This window comes from Barbus barbus, assembly GCF_936440315.1.
Source record: "Barbus barbus genome assembly, chromosome: 3".
Lineage (NCBI taxonomy): Eukaryota > Metazoa > Chordata > Actinopteri > Cypriniformes > Cyprinidae > Barbus > Barbus barbus.
This window is the reverse complement of record NC_136731.1, coordinates 34455080-34480641: the sequence shown is the minus strand read 5'-3', so window position 1 is coordinate 34480641 and position 25562 is coordinate 34455080. Positions and strand designations below refer to the sequence as shown.

The 25562-nt window shown below is 37.6% G+C and overlaps 3 protein-coding genes across 8 annotated transcripts in view; 1 reads left to right on the top strand and 2 right to left on the bottom strand.

The window, feature by feature from the left end:
- Positions 1 to 103: 103 nt before the first annotated feature.
- LOC306855748 (progranulin-like) lies at positions 104 to 15317 on the bottom strand. Its single transcript, XM_079394592.1, has 22 exons — positions 15146 to 15317; positions 14797 to 14878; positions 13958 to 14095; positions 13384 to 13521; positions 12930 to 13058; positions 12645 to 12729; positions 12391 to 12497; positions 11711 to 11861; positions 11523 to 11618; positions 11321 to 11418; positions 9929 to 10076; positions 9747 to 9844; positions 8982 to 9135; positions 8796 to 8896; positions 8396 to 8549; positions 8208 to 8308; positions 4852 to 5005; positions 4666 to 4766; positions 4322 to 4561; positions 1911 to 2153; positions 1582 to 1830; positions 104 to 974 (listed from the first exon to the last, which is right to left on the bottom strand). The coding sequence occupies exons 3-22, from the start codon at positions 14093 to 14095 to the stop codon at positions 822 to 824; spliced, it is 2838 nt and encodes a 945-aa protein (XP_079250718.1). The 5' UTR covers positions 14797 to 14878; positions 15146 to 15317; the 3' UTR covers positions 104 to 821.
- Positions 14489 to 22605, top strand: LOC306855757 (interferon-induced 35 kDa protein homolog). Of its 3 annotated transcripts, XM_079394602.1 has the most exons (12): positions 15844 to 15896; positions 16064 to 16090; positions 17631 to 17715; positions 19072 to 19101; positions 19189 to 19245; positions 19340 to 19498; positions 19585 to 19701; positions 19969 to 20113; positions 21354 to 21460; positions 21549 to 21735; positions 21825 to 21931; positions 22008 to 22605. In XM_079394602.1, the coding sequence occupies exons 4-12, from the start codon at positions 19090 to 19092 to the stop codon at positions 22218 to 22220; spliced, it is 1104 nt and encodes a 367-aa protein (XP_079250728.1). In that variant the 5' UTR covers positions 15844 to 15896; positions 16064 to 16090; positions 17631 to 17715; positions 19072 to 19089; the 3' UTR covers positions 22221 to 22605. The 3 variants fall into 3 exon arrangements, with proteins under 3 accessions (XP_079250729.1, XP_079250728.1, XP_079250727.1); XM_079394603.1 differs by lacking the exons at positions 15844 to 15896; positions 16064 to 16090; positions 17631 to 17715 and adding exons at positions 14489 to 14579; positions 14818 to 14880; XM_079394601.1 differs by lacking the exons at positions 15844 to 15896; positions 16064 to 16090; positions 17631 to 17715 and adding an exon at positions 18509 to 18607.
- Positions 22606 to 22997: 392 nt separating this feature from the next.
- The window catches only part of LOC306856950 (branched-chain-amino-acid aminotransferase, cytosolic-like), a 14319-nt gene continuing 11754 nt past the window's right edge, over positions 22998 to 25562 (bottom strand). For 3 of the 4 annotated variants that reach the window (XM_079396527.1, XM_079396529.1, XM_079396526.1), the window contains 4 exons: positions 24981 to 25066; positions 24534 to 24674; positions 24346 to 24420; positions 22998 to 24250 (listed from right to left, as the gene is read on the bottom strand). In XM_079396527.1, the coding sequence (XP_079252653.1) occupies positions 24209 to 24250; positions 24346 to 24420; positions 24534 to 24674; positions 24981 to 25066 (344 nt within the window). In that variant the 3' untranslated portion in view covers positions 22998 to 24208. The remainder of the gene's footprint in view (positions 24251 to 24345; positions 24421 to 24533; positions 24675 to 24980; positions 25067 to 25562) is intronic. The other variant, XM_079396528.1, reaches the window with a different exon arrangement.

Below are 25562 nucleotides of genomic sequence, written 5' to 3'. Positions count from 1 at the left end.
CGACTTTTTAATTATTATTATTATTATGCAATTATGTACGTATTAATACAAACATATACATCTCACAACAGTGGTAGAAAAAAACACATTAAACATATAATTTCCTTTTGTCTCTCTTTTATTTCTCTTTTAGAGCTGACAAGGTTTCAGATTGGTTTTACTTGAGAAAACTTTTTGTCATTTGTCACAAAGCTGAATCAATATAACCAGCATTTAAATCAATAAAAACGACAATTACACATATGGTAAAGATCAAGACCTGCAATAAGGAAGTTACACAGAAAGGGTGATGTTTGTTATCTGAAGAGATTAATTTGATATGCGTCCTTATCCTGGGCAATAATCACAAGACTGCATGATGTCAAGTCTGAAAAAATGTAATGACAGATGTGTGAATTAAATCCAGCCACTAGAGGTCATCTATGCTTCAATATGTTACATCTTCCCATCATTCCATAGTCAAATTACTCTTCAGATAAAACTGAGCAGTATCCAAAACATTGGAAACTATGCAAAACTATGAACAATGTACACTTTACAATAATGACCAATTCTTAAAGTGTACAAATGTCTCAGTGGATAAGATTTAGTTGGTATTACTGACAGACAATGGAAACAGATATTAAACAATCATATTCAGCCCTAATGAAATTGCTCCTGCAAATAACATCAACTTTTTTCAGTAAACTGTCTGATTATCTTTGATTAGTACTTTGATAAATGTAAAATTTTTAAAAATCTGACACTTTAGGGAGTGTTGGCCATTTAAGCGAGCGAGTGGGAAGAGCCCAGGTGCTTGGGGTTTTGTTGTTGTTGTTTTTTTACAGAGTAATAGCTCGTTTATTTTTGGAGAAGAACACCCTCCAGTTGTCCCAGTTGTTCCAGTCAATGCTTAAGGCTGAAGTACAAGTTCCACCCGCGCCACATTTGTATCCAGCAGGGCAGCAGTGTTTCATATCATCACAGCACTCGGCCTTTAGAGAGAGAGATAACAAAGGACAGAAAGGAGTAAGAGAAAGTACAAGATAAACATTTACAGTTTGATTGCCATTTGAATTTACAGAAAAGTCAATAGAACTAAAATCACAAGACAGTGAATATATTCATGGAAATTCATTCTTCAATCCAACTATTATGCACTGGAACTCTAAATCGACATCTTTAACCCATTAACTACTTTCAAATGAATTTTGAACAGTTATTAAATATTCTGAAAGTTTTTGTGTGCATATAATGAAACTCATGAGTGCTCAAAACAACATCAAACCACAATGGTTTTATTGTATGGCCAGAAAATATAGAACTATAGACATAAAATGTCTCCTTTTGTGTTCCACTGCTGAAAGAAACCTTGGAACAACATGGGGGTGAGTAAATGATAGTTTAATACTTTACCTTTGAAGATATGAAACTAGTTTCAAGTAGGTATGTGCTTGCCTTTTGGTTGCAAAAATATTTTAATGTGTTTTTCTTCTTGTTTTCCATTAAAATATTTAAGGTTTTATGCTTAAAATAGTGCAAAAATAACTTTGCTAATGGGGAAAAAAAATAATTTTTGGGTGAAGGTTAAAAAAAATGTACCTTTGGAGATGGGCAACAGCCCCAGGCGGTCTGGGAGGTTGGACAACAGGTCTCACTATCTTTGCAACTATATCCACCTCCACACTGACTGTCCTTTTCTGAGACGCTCGACTGTGGCTTTTGGCCATCAATGTGGGCAAGTGGGACTATTTCCACATGCAGCCAGGTGGTTTTAATGCAGGAGCGTCTACGCAGGTCACACCTGTAGCCTTTGGGACAGCAGTGCTCCTGGTCTGGGCAGCAAACAGCCTATGGCAAATAAGAGACGCATTAAATATATTGAATATGAATAGATTTTCTGTAGCCAGTCCATATACACTTGTTCTTACCTCAGGAAGAGGGCAGCAGCCCCATTCTCCCATGGACAGATGGCAGCAGGTCGAATCTGCAGAGCAACTCAACCGCTCGTCGCACTCAACAGCGCCGAAGTCCAAGCTTGGAGCCGGTGTGCTTTGAGCGGAAAGTTTATTGTACCAGGGAATCACCACATCTCCCTTGATGCAAGACACCCTGGTCACATCACACTTATAGTTAGCCGGACAACAGTGTTCCCCATCTGTGCAACATACAGCCTGAGAAAAAATGAGAAAAAGATTCAAGCTGAAAACATATGGGCAATCTGACCTTCACAACATGCTCTGTTTGTTTGAAAATTTGCAAAACAAATTGCATATAGCCTATTTCCATATAAAAATGTTTGTGGTCAGTAAGATTTTTTTCACATTTGTGAAAGTCTCTTATTCTCACCAAGGCTGTGTTTATTTGATAAAAAAATGCAGTAAAATGTAATATTGTAAAATATTATTACAATTTGAAATAGCTGTTTTATAATGTAGTTTATTTCTGTGATGGCAAAATTTTCAACTGCCATTACTTAGTGTCACATGATCCTTCAGAAATCATTCTAATATGCTGATTTGATGCTTGAGAAACATTTCTTCTTATTATCAGTAATGAAAATGTTGTGCTGCTTAATATTTTTGATATTCATGATTTTTTTAATTATTCCTAGAGAGCTCCAAAAAAACAGCATTTATTTGAAATAAAAATCTTTATGTAACTTTTAAATGTCTTTAATGTCTTGAATGTATTTTGATCAAAAGTATTGATTTCTTTAAAAAAAACAACCACAAATTTTTAAACAGTATTGTACTTTGTATCTATTTTCGAGTCAGTGAGGACTGTGCATCTGTGTTGCACGCACACGGAAGTACCTGGAACTGTGTGTACACTCAAAACAAAGGGCCTTTTTAATAGATGCAAAATCATGAAGATACAACCAGAAAAACAGGTCGTTTAGTAAAACAACAACCTGCAGTACATGGCTTTACGTGAGAATTTAGAAGATGTTTAGCATAAATAAACATCTCTCTGTTGAGTCACACTCACATTAGGCAGAGGGCAACAGCCCCATTTGTTGGGTTTTGCAATAAGACAGCAAGTAGAGTAATCTGGACAGAAAGTTTGTGAATCACACGGAACCCTGCTATTGTACTTCCCCACTCTGTCTTTCACTTCCCCGTGCTGTCTCTGTTCCTCCTTAGCTGAGGGTGGGTTAATGTCTAGTCTTAGCCTCAGATGTCACCCCACGGAACGTTGAAAGTCTGAAGGTCTGGCTACGCGAGACTAGTTAATGTCTGACATGGGTACAGCTGTGGTGTTGCTAGTGCAGGGGAGTGTTACAAAGTCACAAGTGGTGCCGTGTGGACAGCAGTGGAATTTATCCTTACAACAAACAGCCTGCAGACAGAACAACCTGACTTTTAGTTATTTTTTATGATTAATTCTTTATAATTATATATGCACTATTAGTATGTGATAGAACTAGTCTAAAGTAGTGCCTTTTGGTTGCAAAATTAATTTTTAATGGGTATTTGTTGGGTCTTTTTTTACCATTTAAACATCATTAAACAAGATAAACATACTTGTAGCGAAATGTATATAGAATCTTAAAGCTTTTTCTTTTTTACTTATTGAGTTTTTAATAAATCTAATATAAAAGTACTGAGGTTTATGCTTTTAAAAACAAATATGTGCTTAAGGGAAAAAAACGTATTTGCAGGTCAATAAGGTTAAAAAAAAAAATAATAATAAAAAATTGAATTTTATTCAGCAAAGATGCATCAAACTGAACAAACAGTGCAATAAATACATTATATTGTTACTAAAATATTGCTCTCCTTTTGGACTTTCTACTCATCAAAGAATCCTTTAAAAATGTATAATTATTCCACAAAAATATTAAGCAGCACAACTACTTTCAATATTGAAAATAATTAGAAAGTACCAAATCAGCATATTAGAATGCTTTCTGAAGAATCATGTGACACTGACGCCTGGAAAAAAAAATCAAGCTTTGCCATTACAGGAATAAACTACCTTTTAAAGTAATTCAAAATAAAAACCAAATATTTTAAATTGTATTAATATTTCACAATAGTGTTTTTTTTATCAAACAGAGGCATTGTTGGTGAGTGTAAGAGATATCTTTTAAAGGCAATAAAAAATCTTACCAACCCCAAACTTTCAAGCTATAGGGTAATTGAATGAAAATAGGTCTGTGACAGTTTGGTTTCTCAAATAAATGTTGCTGAGCACTTGAAGAATATCATTGTGAAAGCGGGACTGAGGGATATCACCAAGAGCAATAAAATTCAAAGTTGAAAACGGAGTGTATATTTTCTAATTTGGTTACTCATGCAAGATTAGATAAGTATTTCTCCTCTGAGATATACTGTACCTCAGGCAAAGGACAGCAGCCCCAGTCTCCATCAGTGTTCTTACAGCAAGTGTTGGAATCAGGACAAACATGACTAGAGTCACAGTTCACGTTCCCAGGTGACCTCTGACCTGCTCTAGGGAAAGCAGGCAGCTTCTCGAACCAGGGCTGAGATCCTGAAGTTTTGTCACAAGACTCGGCAGCAACATTACATTTCGTATCATGAGGACAACAGTGGACGAAGTCATCACAACACACAGCCTATTGAGGAAATAGAGTTATCTTATCAAAATATCTTCTTTTGTGTTCCACAGAAGAAAGAAAGGTTAAAAGAATTATTATTCTGTGTAGATCAGGTGATTTACCTGTGGCAGAGGACAGCAGCCCCATCCTCCTTCTTTAGTCTTACAGCATGTGGTTCCATCTGGACAAGATTTGGTGCCATCACAGGAAACATCTGAATGCACTGAAACACAAGAAACAAGTTCAAGAACAAATAAAATGATAGTTTTATACTGTCTGTGTGTGCTGGATTCAGTGCTTTAATCTACCTTGTGTAACAGCCTCATTCTGACTGCTGATCAGTTTGACAGGCAGCTTCTCGAACCAGGGCTGAGATCCTGAAGAGTCCTCACACGTCCCAGCAGCAACATTACATTTCTGACCATGAGGACAGCAGTGGATGAAGTCGTCACAACACACAGCCTATTGAGAAAATGGCGTTATCTTATCAAAATATCTTCTTTTGTGTTCCACAGATGAAAGAAAGGTTAAAATAATTATTATTCTGTGAAATATTAGGTAACACTTTATTTTAAGGTTGCCTTATTACACGTGACATGTACAGTGGTGTGAAAAAGTGTTGGCCCCCTTCCTGATTTTTTATTTTTTTGCATGTTTGTCACACTTTAATGTTTCAGATCATCAAACCAATTTAAATATTAATCAAAGATAACACAAGTAAACACAACATGCAGTTTTTGAATTAAGTTTTTTATTATGAAGGGAAAACAAAATCCTAACCCACATGGCCCTGTGTGAAAAAGTGCTTGCCCCCTAAACCTAATAACTGGTTGGGCCACCCTTAGCAGCAGCAACTGCAATCAAGCTTTGCGATAACTTGCAATGAGTCTGTTACAGCGCTGTGGAGGAATTTTGGCCCACTCATCTTGGCAGAATTGTTGTAATTCAGCCACATTGGAGGGTTTTCGAGCATGAACCGCCTTTTTAAGGTCATGCCACAGCATCTCAATAGGATTCAGGTCAGGACTTTGACTAGGCCACTCCAAAGTCTTCATTTTGTTTTTCTTCAGCCATTCAGAGGTGGATTTGATGGTGTGTTTTGGATCATTGTCCTTGCTGCAGAACCCAAGTTCACTTCAGCTTGAGGTCACGAACAGATGGCCGGACATTGTCCTTCAGGAGTTTGTGGCAGACAGCTGAATTCATGGTTCCATTTATCACAGCAAGTCGTCCAGGTCCTGAAGCAGCAGAACAGCCCCAGACCCCATACCATCACCATATTTTACTGTTGGTATGATGTTCTTTATCTGAAATGCTGTGTTACTTTTACGCCAGATGTAATGGGACACACACCTTCCAAAAAGTTTCCAACTTTTGTCTCGTCAGTCCACAAAGTATTTTCCCAAAAGTCTTGGGGATCATCAAGATGTTTTCTGGCAAAACTGAGACGAGCCTTTATGTTCTTTTCGCTCAGCAGCGGTTTTCGTCTTGGAACTCTGCCATGCAGGCCATTTTTGCCCAGTCTCTTTCTTATGGTGGAGTCATGAACACTGACCTTAACTGAGGCAAGTGAGGCCTGCAGTTCTTTAGATGTTGTTGTGGGGTCTTTTGTGACCTCTTGGATGAGTCGTTGCTGCGCTCTTATTTGGCCGGCCACTCCTGGGAAGGTTCACCACTGTTCCATGTTTTTCGCCATTTGTGGATAATGGCTCTCACTGTGGTTCGCTGGAGTCCCAAAGCTTTAGAAATGGCTTTATAACCTTTTCCAGACTTATAGATCTCAATTACTTTCTTTCTCATTTGTTCCTGAATTTCTTTGGATCTCAACATGATGTGTAGCTTTTGAGGATCTTTTGGTCTACTTCACTTTGTCAGACAGGTCCTATTTAAGTGATTTCTTGATTGCGAACAGGTGTGGCAGTAATCAGGCCTGGGTGTGGCTAGAGAAACTGAACTCAGGTGTGATAAACCACAGTTATGTTTTAACAGGTGGGGGGGGGGGGGGGGGGGGGGGGTTATGTTTTACAGTGTGTTTTGTTCCCATTGTTCCCCATGGATCTCCACGCCCGCCCTGAATACCCCCTCCTCTTGCTGGAGCAGGGGGAGAGATCGCTGAAGGGCCATACCAGACTGTTCCTGGTCCTCGTGAGTTTCAACAACTACCAGGGTGACGCGCTCTGTGCGCTCTACGACGACAGTTTGAACACTGCGTGCAGAGCACCGTTGTCAGAGGATGATTCTCGAGTGAATTTCGCCGCCTTTGTGGAGTAGACACTGGCAAGAAATGGATAACCATTCACCGGCTATTCCCAGGAGGATCTCGGCAGTTCCACTCCTGACCCAGATCCCTGCCCACCATCGACCTGCGATGCGGAGCATCAGACCGAGCCCACAGATGACGGAGAGCCAGAGCCAGAGCCCACCGCGGCCAACGAGCCATCGTATCAAGGAGCGACAGAGCTGTGTATCGCCGAAGAGCCAGAGCTGCGTATACCGTCAGACCAGGTGCGAGAGCCGGGTACCATGCCCACCACGAGGGAGGAATTCGTGGCCAGTGTGATTGCGGAGAGAAGCTCCGCCCACTGCACCATGGCTGAGGGTGAGCTAATTATGGATCTGGGTAAAGGGAAAGCAGAGGGAGACCTTATAGACCTGTTTGCCGACCTACCTCCTCTCCTCCCTCCTTCTTCGTAGCCCTCTGTCACCCCTGTTCCCACGTCCAGCCCAGAGAGGGCTATGGTTCCCACGTCCTGCCCAGAGAGGCTCCTTCAGTTCCACACCACCACCATTAGTTCCACCTTGGCCCTCCGGATCCTCCCCGTCGCCCTGGCTCATCGGCTCTCCATCTCCACCTCGGGCTCCTCTGCCACCTGCTCCGCCGCCATTGGTCAGCCCCCTGGAGTCGTCTGCCCCTCCTCCTCTATGGCTCCTCCATCTGTCGACTCCACCGTAGGTCGTTACCATGGCTGTGGCCTGGGTCTCGCCTGGCTCCTCCTGCTCCAAGTCCCTCCTGTCATCTTCCTGGCTCCTCCCTCCGTCTGATCCGCCCTGGCTCCTCCCTCCTTCGTCACCCCCCCCTGGACTCTGTCTGCCGGCCCAATCCCGGGTGCCCGTCTTCCTCCCGAGCCTCCCCCCAAGTTCCCACCTGTTTCCCCTCTCTGTTGTTTCTACGGCGTGAGGACGCGCCTTCCGGGAGAGGGGCGATATGTCAGGATTGTGGACTGTCTGTGTGTGTGTTTTGCTTCCCATGTGCTCCCATTGACCTAGTTTTCCCACGTGTGTTCATGCCCATATTTGGTGTTCCCGTTCCCATTGTGTTCATTTGACCCAGGTGTTCCCCTCGTTTAGTTTGAGTATTTAAATAGTGTTCTGTTTAGTTTTCCTTGTCCGGTGTCTAATGTCAATTGCGCTACATGTGTGTTCCTGCCTGCCCTGTGTCCCCTGCGATTTTGGATTATTAAAGACTGTTATTTGTGTTAACTCCACGTCTCCGTGTTCCTCTCCGTAGGCAATTGTGACAAAGCCCAGCCCTAACCCTAACCATATAGTAAGTACATGTAGTAAATTAATATTACTCAGTACTTAAATGTATAATTACACTGTAACAAGGACACCTTAAAATAAAGTGTAACCAATTATTCCTTTAATAGATCAGGTGATTTACCTCTAGGAGAGGACAGCAGCCCCATCCTCCTTCTTTAGTCTTACAGCATGTGCTTCCATCTGGACAAGATGTGGTGCCATCACAGGAAACATCTGAATGCACTGAAACACAAGAAAAGACAGTTCAAGAACAAATAGAATGGTAGTTTTATAATGTCTGAGTGTGCTGGATTCAGTGCTTTGATCTACCTTGTGTAACAGCCTCATTCTGACTGCTGATCAGTTTGACAGGCAGCTTCTCGAACCAGGGCTGAGATCCTGAAGAGTCCTCACACGTCCCAGCAGCAACATTACATTTCTGACCATGAGGACAGCAGTGGATGAAGTCGTCACAACACACAGCCTATTGAGAAAATGGAGTTATCTTATCAAAATATCATCTTTTGTGTTCCACAGTACTTACTATTATAATAACAATATATTATGCATAATTACTTGCAAGTAACCCTAAGCCAAACCCTAATCCTAACCACTAAGTACATGTAGTAAATTAATATTACTCAGTACTTAAGGGTATAATTACACTGTAACGAGGACACCTTAAAATAAAGTGTAACCAATTATTCCTTTAATAGATCAGGTGATTTACCTCTGGGAGAGGACAGCAGCCCCATCCTCCTTCTTTAGTCTTACAGCATGTGGTTCCATCTGGACAAGATTTGGTGCCATCACAGGAAACATCTGAATGCACTGAAACACAAGAAACAAGTTCAAGAACAAATAAAATGATAGTTTTATACTGTCTGTGTGTGCTGGATTCAGTGCTTTGATCTACCTTGTGTAACAGCCTCATTCTGACTGCTGATCAGTTTGACAGGCAGCTTCTCGAACCAGGGCTGAGATCCTGAAGAGTCCTCACACGTCCCAGCAGCAACATTACATTTCTGACCATGAGGACAGCAGTGGATGAAGTCGTCACAACACACAGCCTATTGAGAAAATGGAGTTATCTTATCAAAATATCTTCTTTTGTGTTCCACAGAAGAAAGAAAGTTTAAAAGAATTATTATTCTGTGAAATAACACTTTATTTTAAAGGCAGGGTAAGCAATTTTTCAAAAACGTTTTAGAAAACTGAGTCGGAGCCGCATACCAAAACAAACTTCTAGCCAATCAGCAGTAAGGGGCATGTCTACTCATGATATGGAGGAGAGAGCGTTCAGTGAAAGAAAGATAGAGATGGCAGATAAAAAACAAAAGAGGAAAATATCTGCGGAATGATAAGGCAAGAAGTAGGACCCGTATAAATATCGGATCAGATTTCCAGCACTAGCAAGAACTCAAGGAGCGGGAGGCCTACGATCGGATGCCGAGGTTGCTTTGTTTCTTCTCGATAGGTGAGTAACACTGTGTCTACACCAGACGCACCGCGCCGCAACAGCTAAAGCCTGCCTACAGTGGACATGTGTATTTCAGGCGAGAATGTAGTTGTTTAAAACTCAAATCTATTTATAAAAACAGCGTCTATTTGAAAATGTGCTTCGTCGATTTCGGAGACGTGAGCTCAGTACTTTATTCCTTTAACAGATCAGGTGATTTACCTCTGGGAGAGGACAGCAGGCCCATTCTCCTTCTTTAGTCTTACAGCATGTGCTTCCATCTGGACAGGCCGCAGTGTCATTGCAGGGAACATCAGAGGCTGAAGGTACAGAAAGTAAACAGAGTTTTATGTTAAATGTGTTGTGTGTTCAGTTTCAAGGTTTTGGAGTGTTTGTTGCCTCACTTTGTTTGTCTTGATTGATGATTGGCTGCACGGGCACCTGTTCTACCCATGGCACACCAGAACATGAAGAGTCCTCACACGTCCCAGCAGCAACGTTACATTTCTGACCATGAGGACAGCAGTGGATGAAGTCATCACAACACACGGCCTACAGAACAAAATTATGATGTTCTTTTAACTTAGTACAGAAAATTGTAATACTTACAAAAAACAGAACTGTTTCATGGTGCTGGATGTTTACCATATCTATATATCAAGGTATTTCTAGGTATTTCTAAGTAATAAAAAAATGATATAATCGTCTTACATCCAAAATCCTCTGGAATACCATGGTATGTTTTTGTTATAGAATTTTCCACCAGAGTTACATATAATTCAAGACAGGGGGTTTCAAACTTTTTGCTCCCCATGAACCCTAAATACGATGACTCCTTAAAATGCTAAAATATTTAAAGACCTATTTAAACTGTTTTGGAAAAAAAAAAACTATAAGAATAATATTATGGAAACAATTTTTTTTATTTTAAATATATTACATTTGCACTATAGTTTAAAAGTTTGGGGTCAATGCATTTTAGGAAAATAATACATTTATTGAGCAAAGATGCATTAAATTCAATCAAAAGTAACAGTAAACACGCTCATAACATTACAAAATATTTCTATTTGAAATAAATGCTGTTCTTTTCAGTTTTTTATTCATCAAAGAATCCTGAAAAAAAGTATAATGTCTAAAATATAATATAAAAATAAGCACAGCTGTTTTCTATATTGATAATTATAAAAAAACAATTCTTGAGCAGCAAATTAAAATTCAGCTTTGCCATTTCAGGAATAAATTACATTTTAAAATTTATGAAAATAGAAATGTTACATTAGATTGTAATAATATCTCATAAAATCCCAAACTGTGTTTTTTGATTACATAAATGCAGCATTGGTGAGCATAAGATAAATCTGTAAAAAAAAGAAAAACCTTCTGAATAGACATGTATCTGGTCAAATTATTAAAATATTATCTAAAATATATATTTATGTTAGATGCATAACTTTTAAAACAAATAATTACTTTTACAACCTACATCTGTTTTTTCTTAAATTTTCTGTGGACCTTGAGATGCATATAACACCATTTCAGGTGACCCGAGATTGAGTCCCGGCTTATGGATCTTTTCCTTATCCCGTCCTTCCCACTTTGTTTCCTGTCTACTTACTGTCCCATTGTAATAAAAGGAAAAAAGGCAAATATAAAATAAATAAAAAAATCTGAGGACCCCCCAAGCATCCCCAGTGCAAACAGTAGAGAGAAGGTCTTGGAGAAATGTAAAGGCTGAGCTAATTGTCCATAGGGTACAATTCTGCTAAAGTAGTAGATCAGGTGACATGATTTACCTGTGGCAGAGGACAGCAGGCCCATTCTCCTTCTTTAGTCTTACAGCATGTGCTTCCATCTGGACAGGCCGCAGTGTCATTGCAGGGAACATCAGAGGCTGAATTTAAAGAAGGCAATGACAGAAACCATTTGAGAAGTGTTATTTTTTATGTGCACATATATAACACATCTATGTATGGCTATCTACAAATTTGCACATACTCTTTGGTAGTGCACCAGGCAATGTAGTCATTTGTTTGCCAGCAGTAGTGATTTGTCTGGTTGTAGTGAGTTCAGCTTCAGCCCTCATTTCTGCAGCTTTTGAAGAAAAAGGGCAAAGAAACGAAAATGCTGAATTGCATTGGTGGAAGTTATCAGAAAATTAATAACTCTCTGGTATATTAGCCTACGTTTGTGATCTTCCCATTCAGCTCTAAGACGAGCAGGGAACTTGGCCCACATAGGCAGCTCCTGATTGGTGGAGGACATGCATTTGGAGCCTTCAACATCACAGACACTGTCCTCTGAACAACAGTGGATTTTATCGTCACAACACACAGCCTACAGAAAACACAAATGACAGAGGAAAGAATGTGAATTAAAACACTTATGAACAAATTAAGAAAAGTTTATTCAGCAAGGATCCTTGAATTTGATCAAAACAGAGGCTTTATATTGTTATTAAAAAATCATTTTCAAATAAATGCTGCTCTTTTGAACTTTACTTTCATCAAAGAATCACAGTTTCCACAAAAGTATTAAGCAGCACAGCTGTCTTTATCATTGACAGTAATTAAATCAGCACATTAGAATGATTTCCCAAGGATCATGTGACACTAAAGACTGTAGTAATGACAATTCACCTTTGCCATCATAAGAATAAAGTACATCTTAAAATGTATCACAGAAATACACTAGCTTTAATGGCTACTTTTAGTTTTTATATTAAAATAAAGAGGAAACTGAGTTTCAAAATTTATATTTATTTAAATGTTTCTCAGACTGTGAAAAAACAGCTTAACTTTCTGAACTGAGAACTCTATGTCAACATGTCTCTGCACATATTATTGTATTTCATCTGGGCTGATACCTTTGGCATGGGGCAGCACGCCCACTGACCATCTTCTGTCTCACAACATGTGGTGTCCACGGGACACTCTGAGGTCCCATTTCCACAAAGAACAGCCTCGACTGCTTCTACAATGACAGGACAACACCATGAGCTGCACTTTTATCCTATCCAAATTAATACAGTTCATCTCACTACTGTAAACCCATTATAAATCTATATGGGATCTCCTTTAAATAAAGGATATTTTAATCATGAAACGCTTTAGTCCATACCTTTTAGTTTGACACAGGAACCGCTGTCCGCACTGCAATCATGGTCTTTTGGGCAGCAGTGTTTCCCGTCTGAGCACACAAGGCCCTGAAAAAGAGAAACACTGTATATATTCTTATATATATTATATAGTATATGTTCTTATGAAACAAATAAAGTATAGAAGAGTATATCTCTAAGGCTCTATGTTTTAGCTTTTGTGACCAGGTGAGAGGCCATTCAATACGCCATGTCATGGACAAGGAGCTAGTGATTTGGGCCCTTGTTCCTGTAATAATGTAGCTTACCTGTGCTACGGGACAGCACCCATATGATGAAGCCATCAGCAGACAGGAGAACTCAGCAGGACAGAAGGAGCCATCGGGACAGGTGATGTCGTCTTCACTTGCAGGTAACGAGGGAATCATTCTGAACGACTGAGAAATGAGGATTGTTAAGTTCACCCAAAAATGAAAATTCTATCATCATTTACTCAACCTCATGTTGTTCCAAAGCTGTATCAGTTTGTTTCTTCTGTCAAACACAAAAAAGATATTTTAAAGAAGGCTGGTCACCAAACAGTTGACGGTAGCCATTGACTGAAAAAAACAACACTTAATAGCTACCATCTGTTTGGTTACCAACATTCTTCAAAATATCTTCTTTTTTATGAGGTTGAGTAAATGATGACAGGATTTTCAGGTAAACTATACATTTAAGACTAAACAAGCAGCTTTGAGTACTCTTATTTAGACTCCTCACTTTGGGAAGGTCTGTCTGTTTAGCCGGTATCCTTTCCACAAACAGCATTGTATGTGTGGCGTTTATACACATGGAGTCCATGACACTGCACAGCATGTCTTCAGGACAGCAGTGCAGGTGGTCCTCACAACACTCTCCCTATACACACACAAACACAATTATACGCATGCATGAGCTGATCATTCACACAAACATATTGGAAAGAGTTCATTGAGCAATATAGCACTGAAGCTGGAAATTTGACAGACAACCTCCTGATTACAACTTCATTTCTTTGCACTCTTTGAATAGCAAAGTCATCAAAGAGTGATTTGCATGCTGATACTATACGGGTGCCTTATCATATCCCTTATTACAAGAGCTGACAGTGTGAATGTGTCAAACGGGTGCTATTGAGGAATATCTGAGAGAGAATAAATAAAGAGTAACCACAGAGCACTAACTTTCATATCATTGTGCAGCGTCTGATCTGAACTGCTTTCTACAACCGTATTGCATTTATAAAAGAGTACCTGACACTAATAATCTGAAATGAAACTGTCTTTATGTATCTGTCCCTCGTTCGGTCTCTCACGTGATGGAAAGGGCAGCAGTTGAACTCTCCGGTGAGATCCTGGCAGCATGTCTGGCCTGCCTCACACACTTCATTGTTGGGGCACTGCGAGCAAGCAACCAGAGTCACCAGAGCGAGGCCTAATGTCACCTTCAACATCTGGATGGAAAGAGAGAGAGAGTTAAAAAATAAAAAGTAAGAAATTTGAAATGTGTCTGATGTGTTTTAGCGGACAATGACACCTTTATATCTCAGATGTATAATTTACTGTCTTTTTTGAGCTATAACAATGCAAGAATATAATTTTAATTCTTGTATCACTTCCTCTTTCACATCTAGAAATTTGAAGCAAAAGCTTACCAGAGAAACTATGCTGACCTCAGAAACAATAACTGAAACTCAGGATTATAAATGTCTCAGAGAAAGTGGTTCAAAGTGAGCAAGATATAATTTTGTTACACAGTTGGTGAGTGTCTTATTTTCTTATTTCTGACTGAGGGCAAATCAGGGTCAATTAAAACTGTGCCGTTTTATTTCCTTTTTTGACAAAAGGAATGCCATCCTGCCAACCCACATTGCAACTGAGAAACTGGTTTTATCTCCCAGGCTTCTACTGCAGCAAAAAGGGGAAACTGTGAATGTGGTATTATCCCTTTTTTTAGACACTGATTCATTTCAGTTGCTGTTTCTCACTGAGAATAATGCTTTAATATTAATTAAAGCATTAATATTAATATTATTATTCTTAAATAATAATATTAATATTATTATTAATGCTTAAATTAATAATCCATTAATTTAAGAAAAAAAATCTCTTCTGCAGTAAAAGAAAGTGAGAGGATGCACTTAATTCAACTTACTTTTAATTGTTAAATGAACAGGTGGATTTGTAAACGGCTGAAGGTGAATGACCAGTCCGTGGATCCGTGGGCTCCAAGTTATCTGTGAGTTTTAGATAAAAATAAAATAATAGAAAAATAAATCAATTAATTCAATTCATCATTCAAATTAATTCTCTTTAACAGTTTACCACAAAAATATGCTACATAAAAGTGAGTTAGTCCCTTGTAGAAAATAAATCTGCTATAGCAACGAGTGACGTCTAATTCTGCATAATAAATCACAAAGAGCAAAGCACTTGTCCACAAAACGTTTACCATGCTATTTGAAAATGCACAAAGTGCGTCTGAGACGAACGACAAGACCTACCTTGTCCCCTCGCGACGTGTCCACACTGTGCTTGAATTAATAAATGTTTGCCCCTTAAATGTAGAGTTCTGTCAAGCTCCGCCTATATAGAGAGCAGCCTTTGGAGAATGTAGCCTAAGTGTCTATCAGTAACTGAGGAGAGTCATCCGTGCTCGCTTCCTTGGAAATGTGCATGGCGAGATGACTTAGGACGAGTTTAGAGGAGTTTAAACTAGACTCAAATAAAACAGCTGCATGGTGTTACAGCCCAAGAGTAATTACTTCTCTTTGCTCTCATTTGTAAGTCACTTTAAAAGAATTACTAATGTAAAGTCTGTTAAATTAAAAACTCTAATGCAAATATTTTTTTTAGGATGAAAAGTAGTGTTTACTGTATGGCAACACCAGCACAACCTGAACGTAAAGCTGAAACCTAGTTTCCTGTAAATCCCAAACTTGGTGCCCCTGTCACACTGAATATCAATCTTATAGATTTTTAAAACAAATATCCTTATTGTAGGTACATTTTGATATGTAAATTAATAATAGGCTACATAAAGAATAATCTTAATGATCAACACCACCCCCTGGTGAAGAGCTGCAAATGGGTGGGACTTAAGCTGCAAGTGGGCTGTACAAACCAGCAGATGATTTTGATTGGTCATGTGGGTTGTAGTATCGGGTCATGCTCCTGGTGGCTGTAGTGGGCGAATTGTTTTGCAATCCGTCAAAAAAAAAAACCCCGAAGAAGCACGGTAGATGAGTGGAAAAGGTAAGCGTGATGAACAATTTTTGTTTTGTAAAAAGTATTACAAGCTGTGAAAAGTGCATTTTCTTGGCTTTTGTACGTTTTCTTAGTACCACACACACAGCTTACAATCTTGTGCCTGACAGTATCTTTTTTTCTTTTTTTTTTCTACAAACTAATTTGCTCTCCAGGTTATGGATACCGAAGACCATAAGCAGGTAATGTAATTGCATGGCATTGTAATTTTGGTAACACTTTCTATGAAGCTCATATTTATAATACATTATAAGGGTATTTTAAGGCATTATAATGAATGCATAATGCATTATTAAAAAACATTTTTTATATATAATATGTTATATCATCTTATGAATATCGAACAGTTTTAATGTATTATAATATTTACTTGTTAGTGGTTATAGCTTTTATGATTATGATGATTAACACGTTGCATCCACTTAAGTTACAATGGATTATATTTCTCATAGTTATAATATATTATAAGTCTCATATCTTGCCACCTTTCTTATGCTACTTTACTTAAAGCCATCAATGACCACTTATAAGTATAGTAATAATAATAGTAATATATATTTTTTTCTCTCAAACAGCCATATAAGATCAGATATCAAATCAGATTGCATTGAACTATTTTTATTTTAATATCAATTTGATTATTTTGATGGTACCCTTTAGTCAGCTGTTGATAAGTAACTCTGCAACTACATGTCAACTAGCAGTCATTGGAGTATTAGTAGTATGTCTGCTAAATATATGCTAACACATTGATTTTGATGGTTCCCCAACAGACAAACTGACTATAAGCAACTTTGCGAGTACGTCAACCTAAGCCTACTAATACTCTAATGCAAGTTAGTTAACATGTAGCTGCAAAGTTGCTTATAGTCAATAGACTAAGGGGACATCAAAATAAAATGTAACCTAACATATAAACATTGCATTTTTTTTTTCAGTTGAAATTATTAACAAGCTCACATCAAAATTAATATTAGCCTCACAGGGAACACTTAAATAACACTCCACACCTAACCACTCACAAGATGTGCTGTAGTAAGATACTATGCAGATCATAAATAATGTCAAGATATATAGTCCCATTATCAGTGTAAAAGTAGATTTAATATGGTGTTCATTGTGTTATAAATAACACAATTTTATACAGTCTGTGATAGATACACTGTAAAAAATGAACAGTTGGATCAACGTAAAAAAAATAAAGGTAATAAATTAAGTTGAAAAAAATTTTTTTTAGGTGTTACCGAGGTATTTTTTTTTAAGTTGATCCAACTGTTCACTTTTTACAGTGTAATTTTCTAAAGAATAAGGTACATTTTCAAAAGTATTAGAGCACATCTCCTAACCTCCTAATCCACAATGTAATATAATTAAAACATGGTTTAAATAACATTTATTTTTATTTAATACTAATAATAATAAATAATCAGTTTTGTGTAAATTAATGGTGAATAAACTAGCGTTTTGTCTAGTGGTTTTTAAAAGGAATACTTTGTTTAAATAGTAATAAAGTCTAATTTACTTTGCCGAATGTCATCCCTTAAAATTTCTGGACACCATGTACTTGCATAGCATAGACCTACAGAGCTGAGAAATTATTCTTGAAATGTTTGTACATGTTCAACAAAAGAATAAAGTCATGCATATCTTGGATGGCATGGGGAGAATGTTTTAAATTTGGGTTAACCCTAATGCTCATTGTGCTTCTTGTGTACCCACCAGGTTATGTTGGGAAGGGCAAGCGAGGCGAGCTCCGTGGAATTTACTCGGAAGCAATGCATCTGGGATTTTGCCGTGTCCACTGCATGCAAGTCTATTGTGCTGAATGAATAATTGTACATAATTTGATTCATCAGAAATAAAATCATTTACCCACCCTGAGGTTTCAAATTAATACATTGATTTGTGTAACACGTTCTGAAGAACATTAGTCTGTCATTTGCTGTCATTTGATTTAAATTAATAAAAAATATGCTAAATAAAAAATGTGCAGTACAGACAAACTGTAACTACATTTTCTTAACTAGTCAACATTTTCTTTGTGTCACACAGTTACCCCCTAAGTGCAACTGCATCTCACTTTAATGTTCCTTGGTAGGCTGCTGTAGAATAATTGTAGAAGTAAAATGTAATCTCCAGAAATATGCTGAAATTACAACAGTTAAAGCAGGGGTGCCCAAACTCGGTCCCGGAGGGCCGGTGCCCTGCAGAGTTTAGCTCCAACTTACCTCAACACACCTCCTGGGAAGTTTCTAGTATGCCTATAAGAGCTTGATTAGCTGGTTCAGGTGTGTTTAATTGGGGTTGGAGCTAAACTCTGCAGGACACCGGCCCTCCAGGACTGAGTTTGGGCACCCCTGAGTTAAAGTATTTAAAATGACACCATCACAAAGCATGGCAAAAGGTGTAAAGACATGATTTCAATGTTGACAGTGAGTGGTACTGGATACACACAATAATGACAAAACTAAGAATTTCAGTTTTTTAAACTACTATGAAAATGCGTTATATTTATATAATTTTAAACTACGATGAAATCCAGCCTATTTGCGGCATAAGCTCCTCCCATTGGCTGTTCTTGGCGTAAGCCCCTCCCACTTGCGGGTGTCCGGGCTGCAGCGATATCTACTTGACATATTTCAACCATTAAAACCTGAAACGAAAGCGAAACTGACCTCTCTACTGTTTGCTTCATCACGGTACGTGTTTGTTTGATCTGTTTAGGCATAATTAGGCCTGTAAGCAAAATAAATGGTATGACACAACAAAAAAAATATACAAACGACACCCGTTACAAAAAGAAAAAAGACCATGTTAATTGGGCGATGTTTTGTTAAAAAGGCAGTCTTGTAAAGACGCAGCGTAGGCTGTATGACAAGCGAAAGTATTTAATGTCAGCATTTTTCCTCAGTGTTTTCAAAAACGAACAAAACAAAACAAGTGTATGCTGGCGCCTAATAAAGTGTGTAATATATTTAAATTAAATAGTTTTACAGCGCTTTTGGCGAAGCCAACAACTCATTGAACTTCATCTAGTTCATAAAGCATATTTAGTAGCCAAACTTAACCAGCTGTGTTCAGACGATAAACATGAAAAACAAGGTGGTCATATAGATTATAAACGCTTCTGTCCTAAGTAACAGTGCTTTCTGTTTGTTCACAGGTTCTTGCGTAGGTAGAAATGTCTGTTGAGGTAAAGGAAGTTCTTCTGGCAAATAGGCTTCTTTTTTTAATTGGCATCTATTTTGTTTCTATTTATGCATTTTGTTTGTACACTTAGGATTTCAGCATTGTTACAGGCGCTGAGGACAGTGTACTGGAGCTCAACAAATACAAGGTATTATTTTACAATACAAATGGCTTGTAATATACCTGTCAACCAGAATACAAGTTAGGCCTGCTAATCATTATGTCATCTCATACGTCCACAGGCACAACATGAAGCAATATTGAAGGAACAAAATATACTGAGAGATGGCGTAGATAACAACAAATACTATGCCAACGAATTTAAACTAAGAGCTGATGAAAAGAAAGCGTTATCTGAAGAAGAAAACACGAAGCGTACTAAGATCATTCAGAAAGAGAAGGTCCATATAAATAAATGTACAGACACTCATATCTCCTAATTTAAAGATATATTTTTTTAAATGTGGTAATGGGTTCCTCTGTGCAGGAGAAATGCAGATTTGTACAGGAGGAGAACACCAAGCTGCAGAAGGAGATCTTGAAAATAAAGGAGGAGATGCAAAGCTTGGACCATAAAAACAGCAGTCTGAAAAAGCAAACTGAGGTTTAAAAGTGTCAAAATAAATATATTCACGCTTATTTTAGCTGCAAACATTGCATTGAATTGGCTGTCTGACTCTAAAGTAGCCTATATCAGTACAATATGTTGAAATGCTTTTTAGTAATAATCTAAACATTTTTAAAACTATATTTTCCCTTATATTCATGTAAATTTTGAACCTAAAATTGCAATGTTTATTTAAAAAAAAAAAATCCATGGATACTTTAACAACCGTGAGATTATTAACAAGGCTCTACACTGACTCCACAGATCTCTACAGCGGTGCCTGAGAGGAAGGTTGTGTTTCGGGGAAATACAAAAGAGGGAGCCCATGCTGTGAGTTTTGATGTGAACCCCCAAATAGTTTATCCGATGGAGGGTGGAACAGCACTGATCACCTTCGAGGAAAAGGATGGTATGTAATTTTTCAAATTTTTAGCATCATCACAATAAGAAACAATGTCAAAAGTGCTTGAAGGTTCACCTGTAATAAAGAACAGTTCGTTATAACTTACTCATGCCATTCCAAACCTGTATGACTTTTCTTCTTCTGTGGAACACACAATAATATGTGACCCTGGACCACAAAACCAGTCTTAAGTGTCAATTTTTTGAAAATGAGATTTATGCATCATCTCAAAAGCTGAATACATAATCTTTCCATTGATGTATGGTTTGTTAGGATCGGACAATATTTGGCCGAGATACAACTATTTGAACATCTGGAATCTGAGGGAGCAAAAAAAATCTAAATATTGAGAAAATCGCCTTTAAAATTGTCCAAGTGAAGTTCTTAGCAATGCATATTACTGATCAAAGTTCAGTTTTGATATATTTAGAGTAGGAAATTTACAAAATATCTTCATGGAACATGATCTTTACTTAATATCCTAATGACTTTTGTCATAAAAGAAAAATCGATCATTTTGACCCATACAATGTATTTTTGGCTATTGCTACAAATATACCCCAGCGACTTAAGACTGGTTTTGTGGTCCAGGGTCACATATATTTTAAGGAGTTTTTCTACTATTTTTGAACATACAATGAAAGGCTTTGGTGTCAGAGACAACTGAAAGTAACTAAAATAATGATAATTAAAATTTTTAAATTAAATAATGTAGTTTAAGTTTTAGCAATCCAATTCTTTTCAATCAGTGTAGTCTTCTAGTTGTTCGTAAAGTACTAGAAAAAGATGAATCTTTTTATTTTTATATTAATTTACTTTTTACTCAGGATTTTACTTAAAAGACAGAAAAATTTATATAAATTATAAAAATGGCATCACTTTTTAAGATTTTAGTGATTTCTCACATAATTTTCTTGCTTTAGAAATCACACGTTTATAATTAGGCTTCCTCATATATTCAGGTTTTCTAAGTCTGTAGAGACCTTGTTGTTGAGGGGTTGAAATGAAATTTAAAAAAAGTTTTTTTAATTGTTTTTAATATTATGTTTTAAATTATTTTAATTCATCTTGAGGCCCCGTTGGAAGTTTGCCAAGTACCCCTAGTGGGTCTGGGCCCTCTGGTTATGAACCACCGCCATAGATTTTCACACTGAGACACTAAAATGACTATAACACATACCAGGGCCTCTCGTGGCTTATTGCTTTATTAACCTCTATTCAAATCTCTTCTGATACTACATTTTAGTGGCTCAGAATATATTGAACATAAAGGAACATTCGGTGCAACTTGGAGAATGTACCATCACTGTGCAGGCTAAACCCATTCAATTCCTGGTACCCAGCTATGTTGAGGTAATGGAGACAAGCTGACTTTTTGGGACTGCATTGTGTTGCTATGGACTAATGTGATATAAAACAACACTCTCTCTCCATATGTTAGATGGAAACACAAGTGTGCCCACGCAGAATCCTAGTCTCCAACCTGCCAAAGGCAGAACCTGAGGAGAGAGTACTAGACAAACTGGACATCCATTTCTCTCGGTCAAGGAATGGAGGCGGCGAGGTGGAGAACAAAGACATGCTGCACGACTCTGGCACTGTGGTCATTACCTTCTTAGATGATAACAGTAAGTTAACTAAATTCATTCAGTCTGACATCTCAGTGCATGATGCTTGAGGTGTTTTTTTATTTAAAATTGTTTCTATTTGTCTTCAGTTGCCAAAGGTCTCTCTGACAAACAAGATCATGATGTAGACTTTGGTAAGAAGAAGCACAAGGTGAAGGTCACTCCATTCCTCAATGGCGAGATTTCACAGATGAAGGTAAGAAGAGTCGCAACAATTTCAGCTGTTAATGCTGCATTGTTTATGATTTAAACTGACTGTTGCTCCCTTTCAGCTCTGTGACTCAGAGTGCATGCGCACAGTGCTGCTGACGGGCATCCCCAACATCATGGACAAAGACAACCTGCAGGACAACCTGGAGATCCACTTCCAGAAGACGGCCAATGGTGGCGGAGAGGTGGAAGGCATCCTCTACAACCCTCTAGGCCACACCGCCCTGGCTTTGTTTGATGAGGACTCTACTCAAGACAGCCAGAGCGAAAGCTAAAAACCTCTACAGCCCAGAGATCCGATGCTGCCTTTAGACACCAAAATAGATCATTAATTCATAATAGACTTTACTGTACTCCAAATTTGGGTTTATTTTGCAAAAGTTATATAGTATGGAACTCTTCACCTCTTATTTACTGTTATATTTACTTCTCTTTACCCATTACAGTAATATACTACATTAATGGATACAGATTTTTAGTTTTTACAATTCTTAGTTGTATTTATTTTCTTTTGATGACGCAATCAAATTGGGTTATGGTTTATGAGTTAATCTGAATCACAGGAAAGATTTATCAAAATGAGCAAAGTCTTAAATGTTCCTAAACTATATTGTGATGCTGATATTGTGAAAAAAGAAAATATATTCTGCACAATGAAAATTAAGGTTATTTGTATTTATGATTTATATATATATATAATATACACAAACTTTTTTTTTACTTTGCGTGACACTTAAGCACATTTGCTTGGCTGTTTTGATTTTTAGTGTTTAGTCAGTCATGCTCACTGGTGAATAATTTATCCTAATATTGTTGTCATAATGAGAAATGTTGGCAGATATGGGCTTAATTGTCACGAAAAAATTTAACTATGCAAAAAATCCTAATGGCACTAAAAATTTTACTTTTTGATTTCTTTTAGGATAAAATATGAACCAGACATGTTTTTGAAGTTTCTAAATATTTTACATCCACCAAATATTAATGTTGATCAAAATGTATGCTTAACCAAGCAAACTAGACTTTCAGAAAAAAATATTTGTAGGCAGTTTAAAAAGCATATTACGTATTTGGATGCAAATCAAATTTATTTGTAAAAATACAGTAACAGAAAAAGTGAAGACATCTACTCCGAAAAAACCTTCAAACAAAACAAACCCATCATGTGTGCAGCAGCAGCCCCCTCAGCACAGTAATGACAAATGTGAAAGATACAGCCAACTCCATCAGGCACTTAGACAGGGGAGATGTGGAGTGCATGGATTAAAATACAAGTTTAACATGAAGAAAAAAAAGGGGGGTGTCACAATGAGCCGATAGATATTCTAAGCATTGAAACAACACCAGAAATAAGTTAAAACCAATACATTCTACATGATCAGTGAACATTATATATTTCACAAACACATGTACATACAGGTCACATTGTTGTTCTGGATACCATATAGACAACACACACCTAATGATCACCTATGATTATCACATCAAGACTTTTCTAGTGGTCTCTAGAGCAGCTATGTCTGGGCCGTCCTGAAACCCTTTGTGCGTGCATAAGTTTAGCTCATGGTTTTAATTCATCTAAATCTGGCAAGAACACATTGTCTTTGTCCTTCTCTAAACAGACATATACAATCATTTACACTTTCTTTACAAATTTGGATTTAATTTAGTGTCTTTTAAAAGAAACAGAACTGTTTATATCGTAAATGAATAGCTGTCTGTCCTCTTGTTAGTAAGGAAAAGACGATCATGATGTCTGTTCTCCTGTTACACAAACAAACAAGCAGCTCAGTGAATGAACATTTACATTCAAATAATTACGTGCTGAAGTCTTATCCTTCTCAACTGCCTGATTTCTTAGCACCATTCCCACAATATAAAAGTTGAAATGTTAATACAGATAAATGTTGTAGGAAAATAACATTAGGAGACAGCAAAAGCATGACAGATTGATAAAAAAAAGAAAGTTTACAGATTGGATCAGTAACTATTGCAAGGTGAACATATTTGCTTGTTGACTATAGTTGCTTATATATGGCTTATGACGCTTGTGCTTAGGTTTAAGGACGATCTCTAGTGCTACAAATTGTGCCATATGGATATCTAAGCAAGCTTGTAAGGACATTTGGAAAGACTGCATATATTTAATAGGTGGTTTTCTGTTTAGAAAGGTTGTTACTGTAGAATAACACCCCTGTCAATTTAGTCCACACACAAACACTTGAGATGAGAGGTTTTAGACATGAAACCTGCGTCAGATCGGTTAAACGATCACTGGTGCCCAGTCCCGCTGAGTGCGTCCATACTGTACATGGAGTAACAGGGCAGAGGTTTAGACTGTGTAACAATGGAATGAAAAGAATATTATTAATTCAAGGGCTATTTGAAAAACTTCTCTACCTGGATATCAGTCAGCTCCTTATGGAATCTCTTAGCAAGGTCCGGACCGTTCTTCATTGTGGGAATTTGGTAGGTCTACAAGATTTAAATAACAAGAACTGTGTTTGCAATAAATGTACAAATGTTTATTACACTGGCAAGATACTGTCAGTGGACATTTGCATGAGAGAAGTGAAGTGTGCATTTACCTGTCCTCTGTAGAGCAGACTGCCAACTGGACACACCACGCATGCAGTGCCCGAACCAAACACCTCCAGAATCCGTCCTTTATCTAAAGCGTCTATTAGCTCCTTCATTAAAACTCGGCGCTCTGTCACTTTGAAGTCCCCCTGAAAAAGACACGCAGTCCTTACAAACAGTACTATGGCAGAACTATGATACAGGTATGGCAACAGACGTCTTGGTACTTGATATGCAACATGTTACTGAACAATTTTCAGTCATATATCATAGTATTTTCATAGTATTACATGGTATTAAAGAATGCCATAGTGCTAGAATGGCACGTCCTTAATGTGTCACTGATATGCCAATTACTTGAATATTATCATACAAATATGGTTTTGCAATCTGATTTAGAGAACGCATAAAGGTGAGAGTTGAGAAACTTCCCCCTTTCCATTCTTGTTTCTCACCCATTCTCTTGCAAGGTCCAGCAGCGACTGCCTGGTGACTCCTGGAAGAATGACGCCATCCAGTGGAGGGGTGACCAGCTCTTTTTCTATAAAGACATGCAAATATCAGAAAATACATTAAGATGCATTAAAATTTGTGTGTAAATTGAGTGTAAATAGCGATAGATTCTATTTACACTCAGTGCAAATAGCATATTTTTTAGCGATGGATTCTATTTACACTATGTTAAAATAGCAGGATTTTCTGCTATTTATACTACTTATTGCAAATAGTGGCAATTATCTGCACCTCAGTATTGTAGTACATTATATATGTAAGTATGCAATAATTTTAATTAATCTATAATTTACACTCAATACGTTATTAAATGGATGCCACCTTATTGGGACTATAAAGCCCTCCCTATACACCTACCCTAACCCTACCTTTTTATTTGTAACTTTTATTTTCAATAAAAATTAAGGAAATAATTAAAATGCCTTTCTGATGCAATATGAGATTTGAAAAGAGAGAAAAAAAGTTGCGCTCGAACTCGGGTCGATCGGATTAAAATGCATGCGCCTTACCGTCTACGTGGGCGG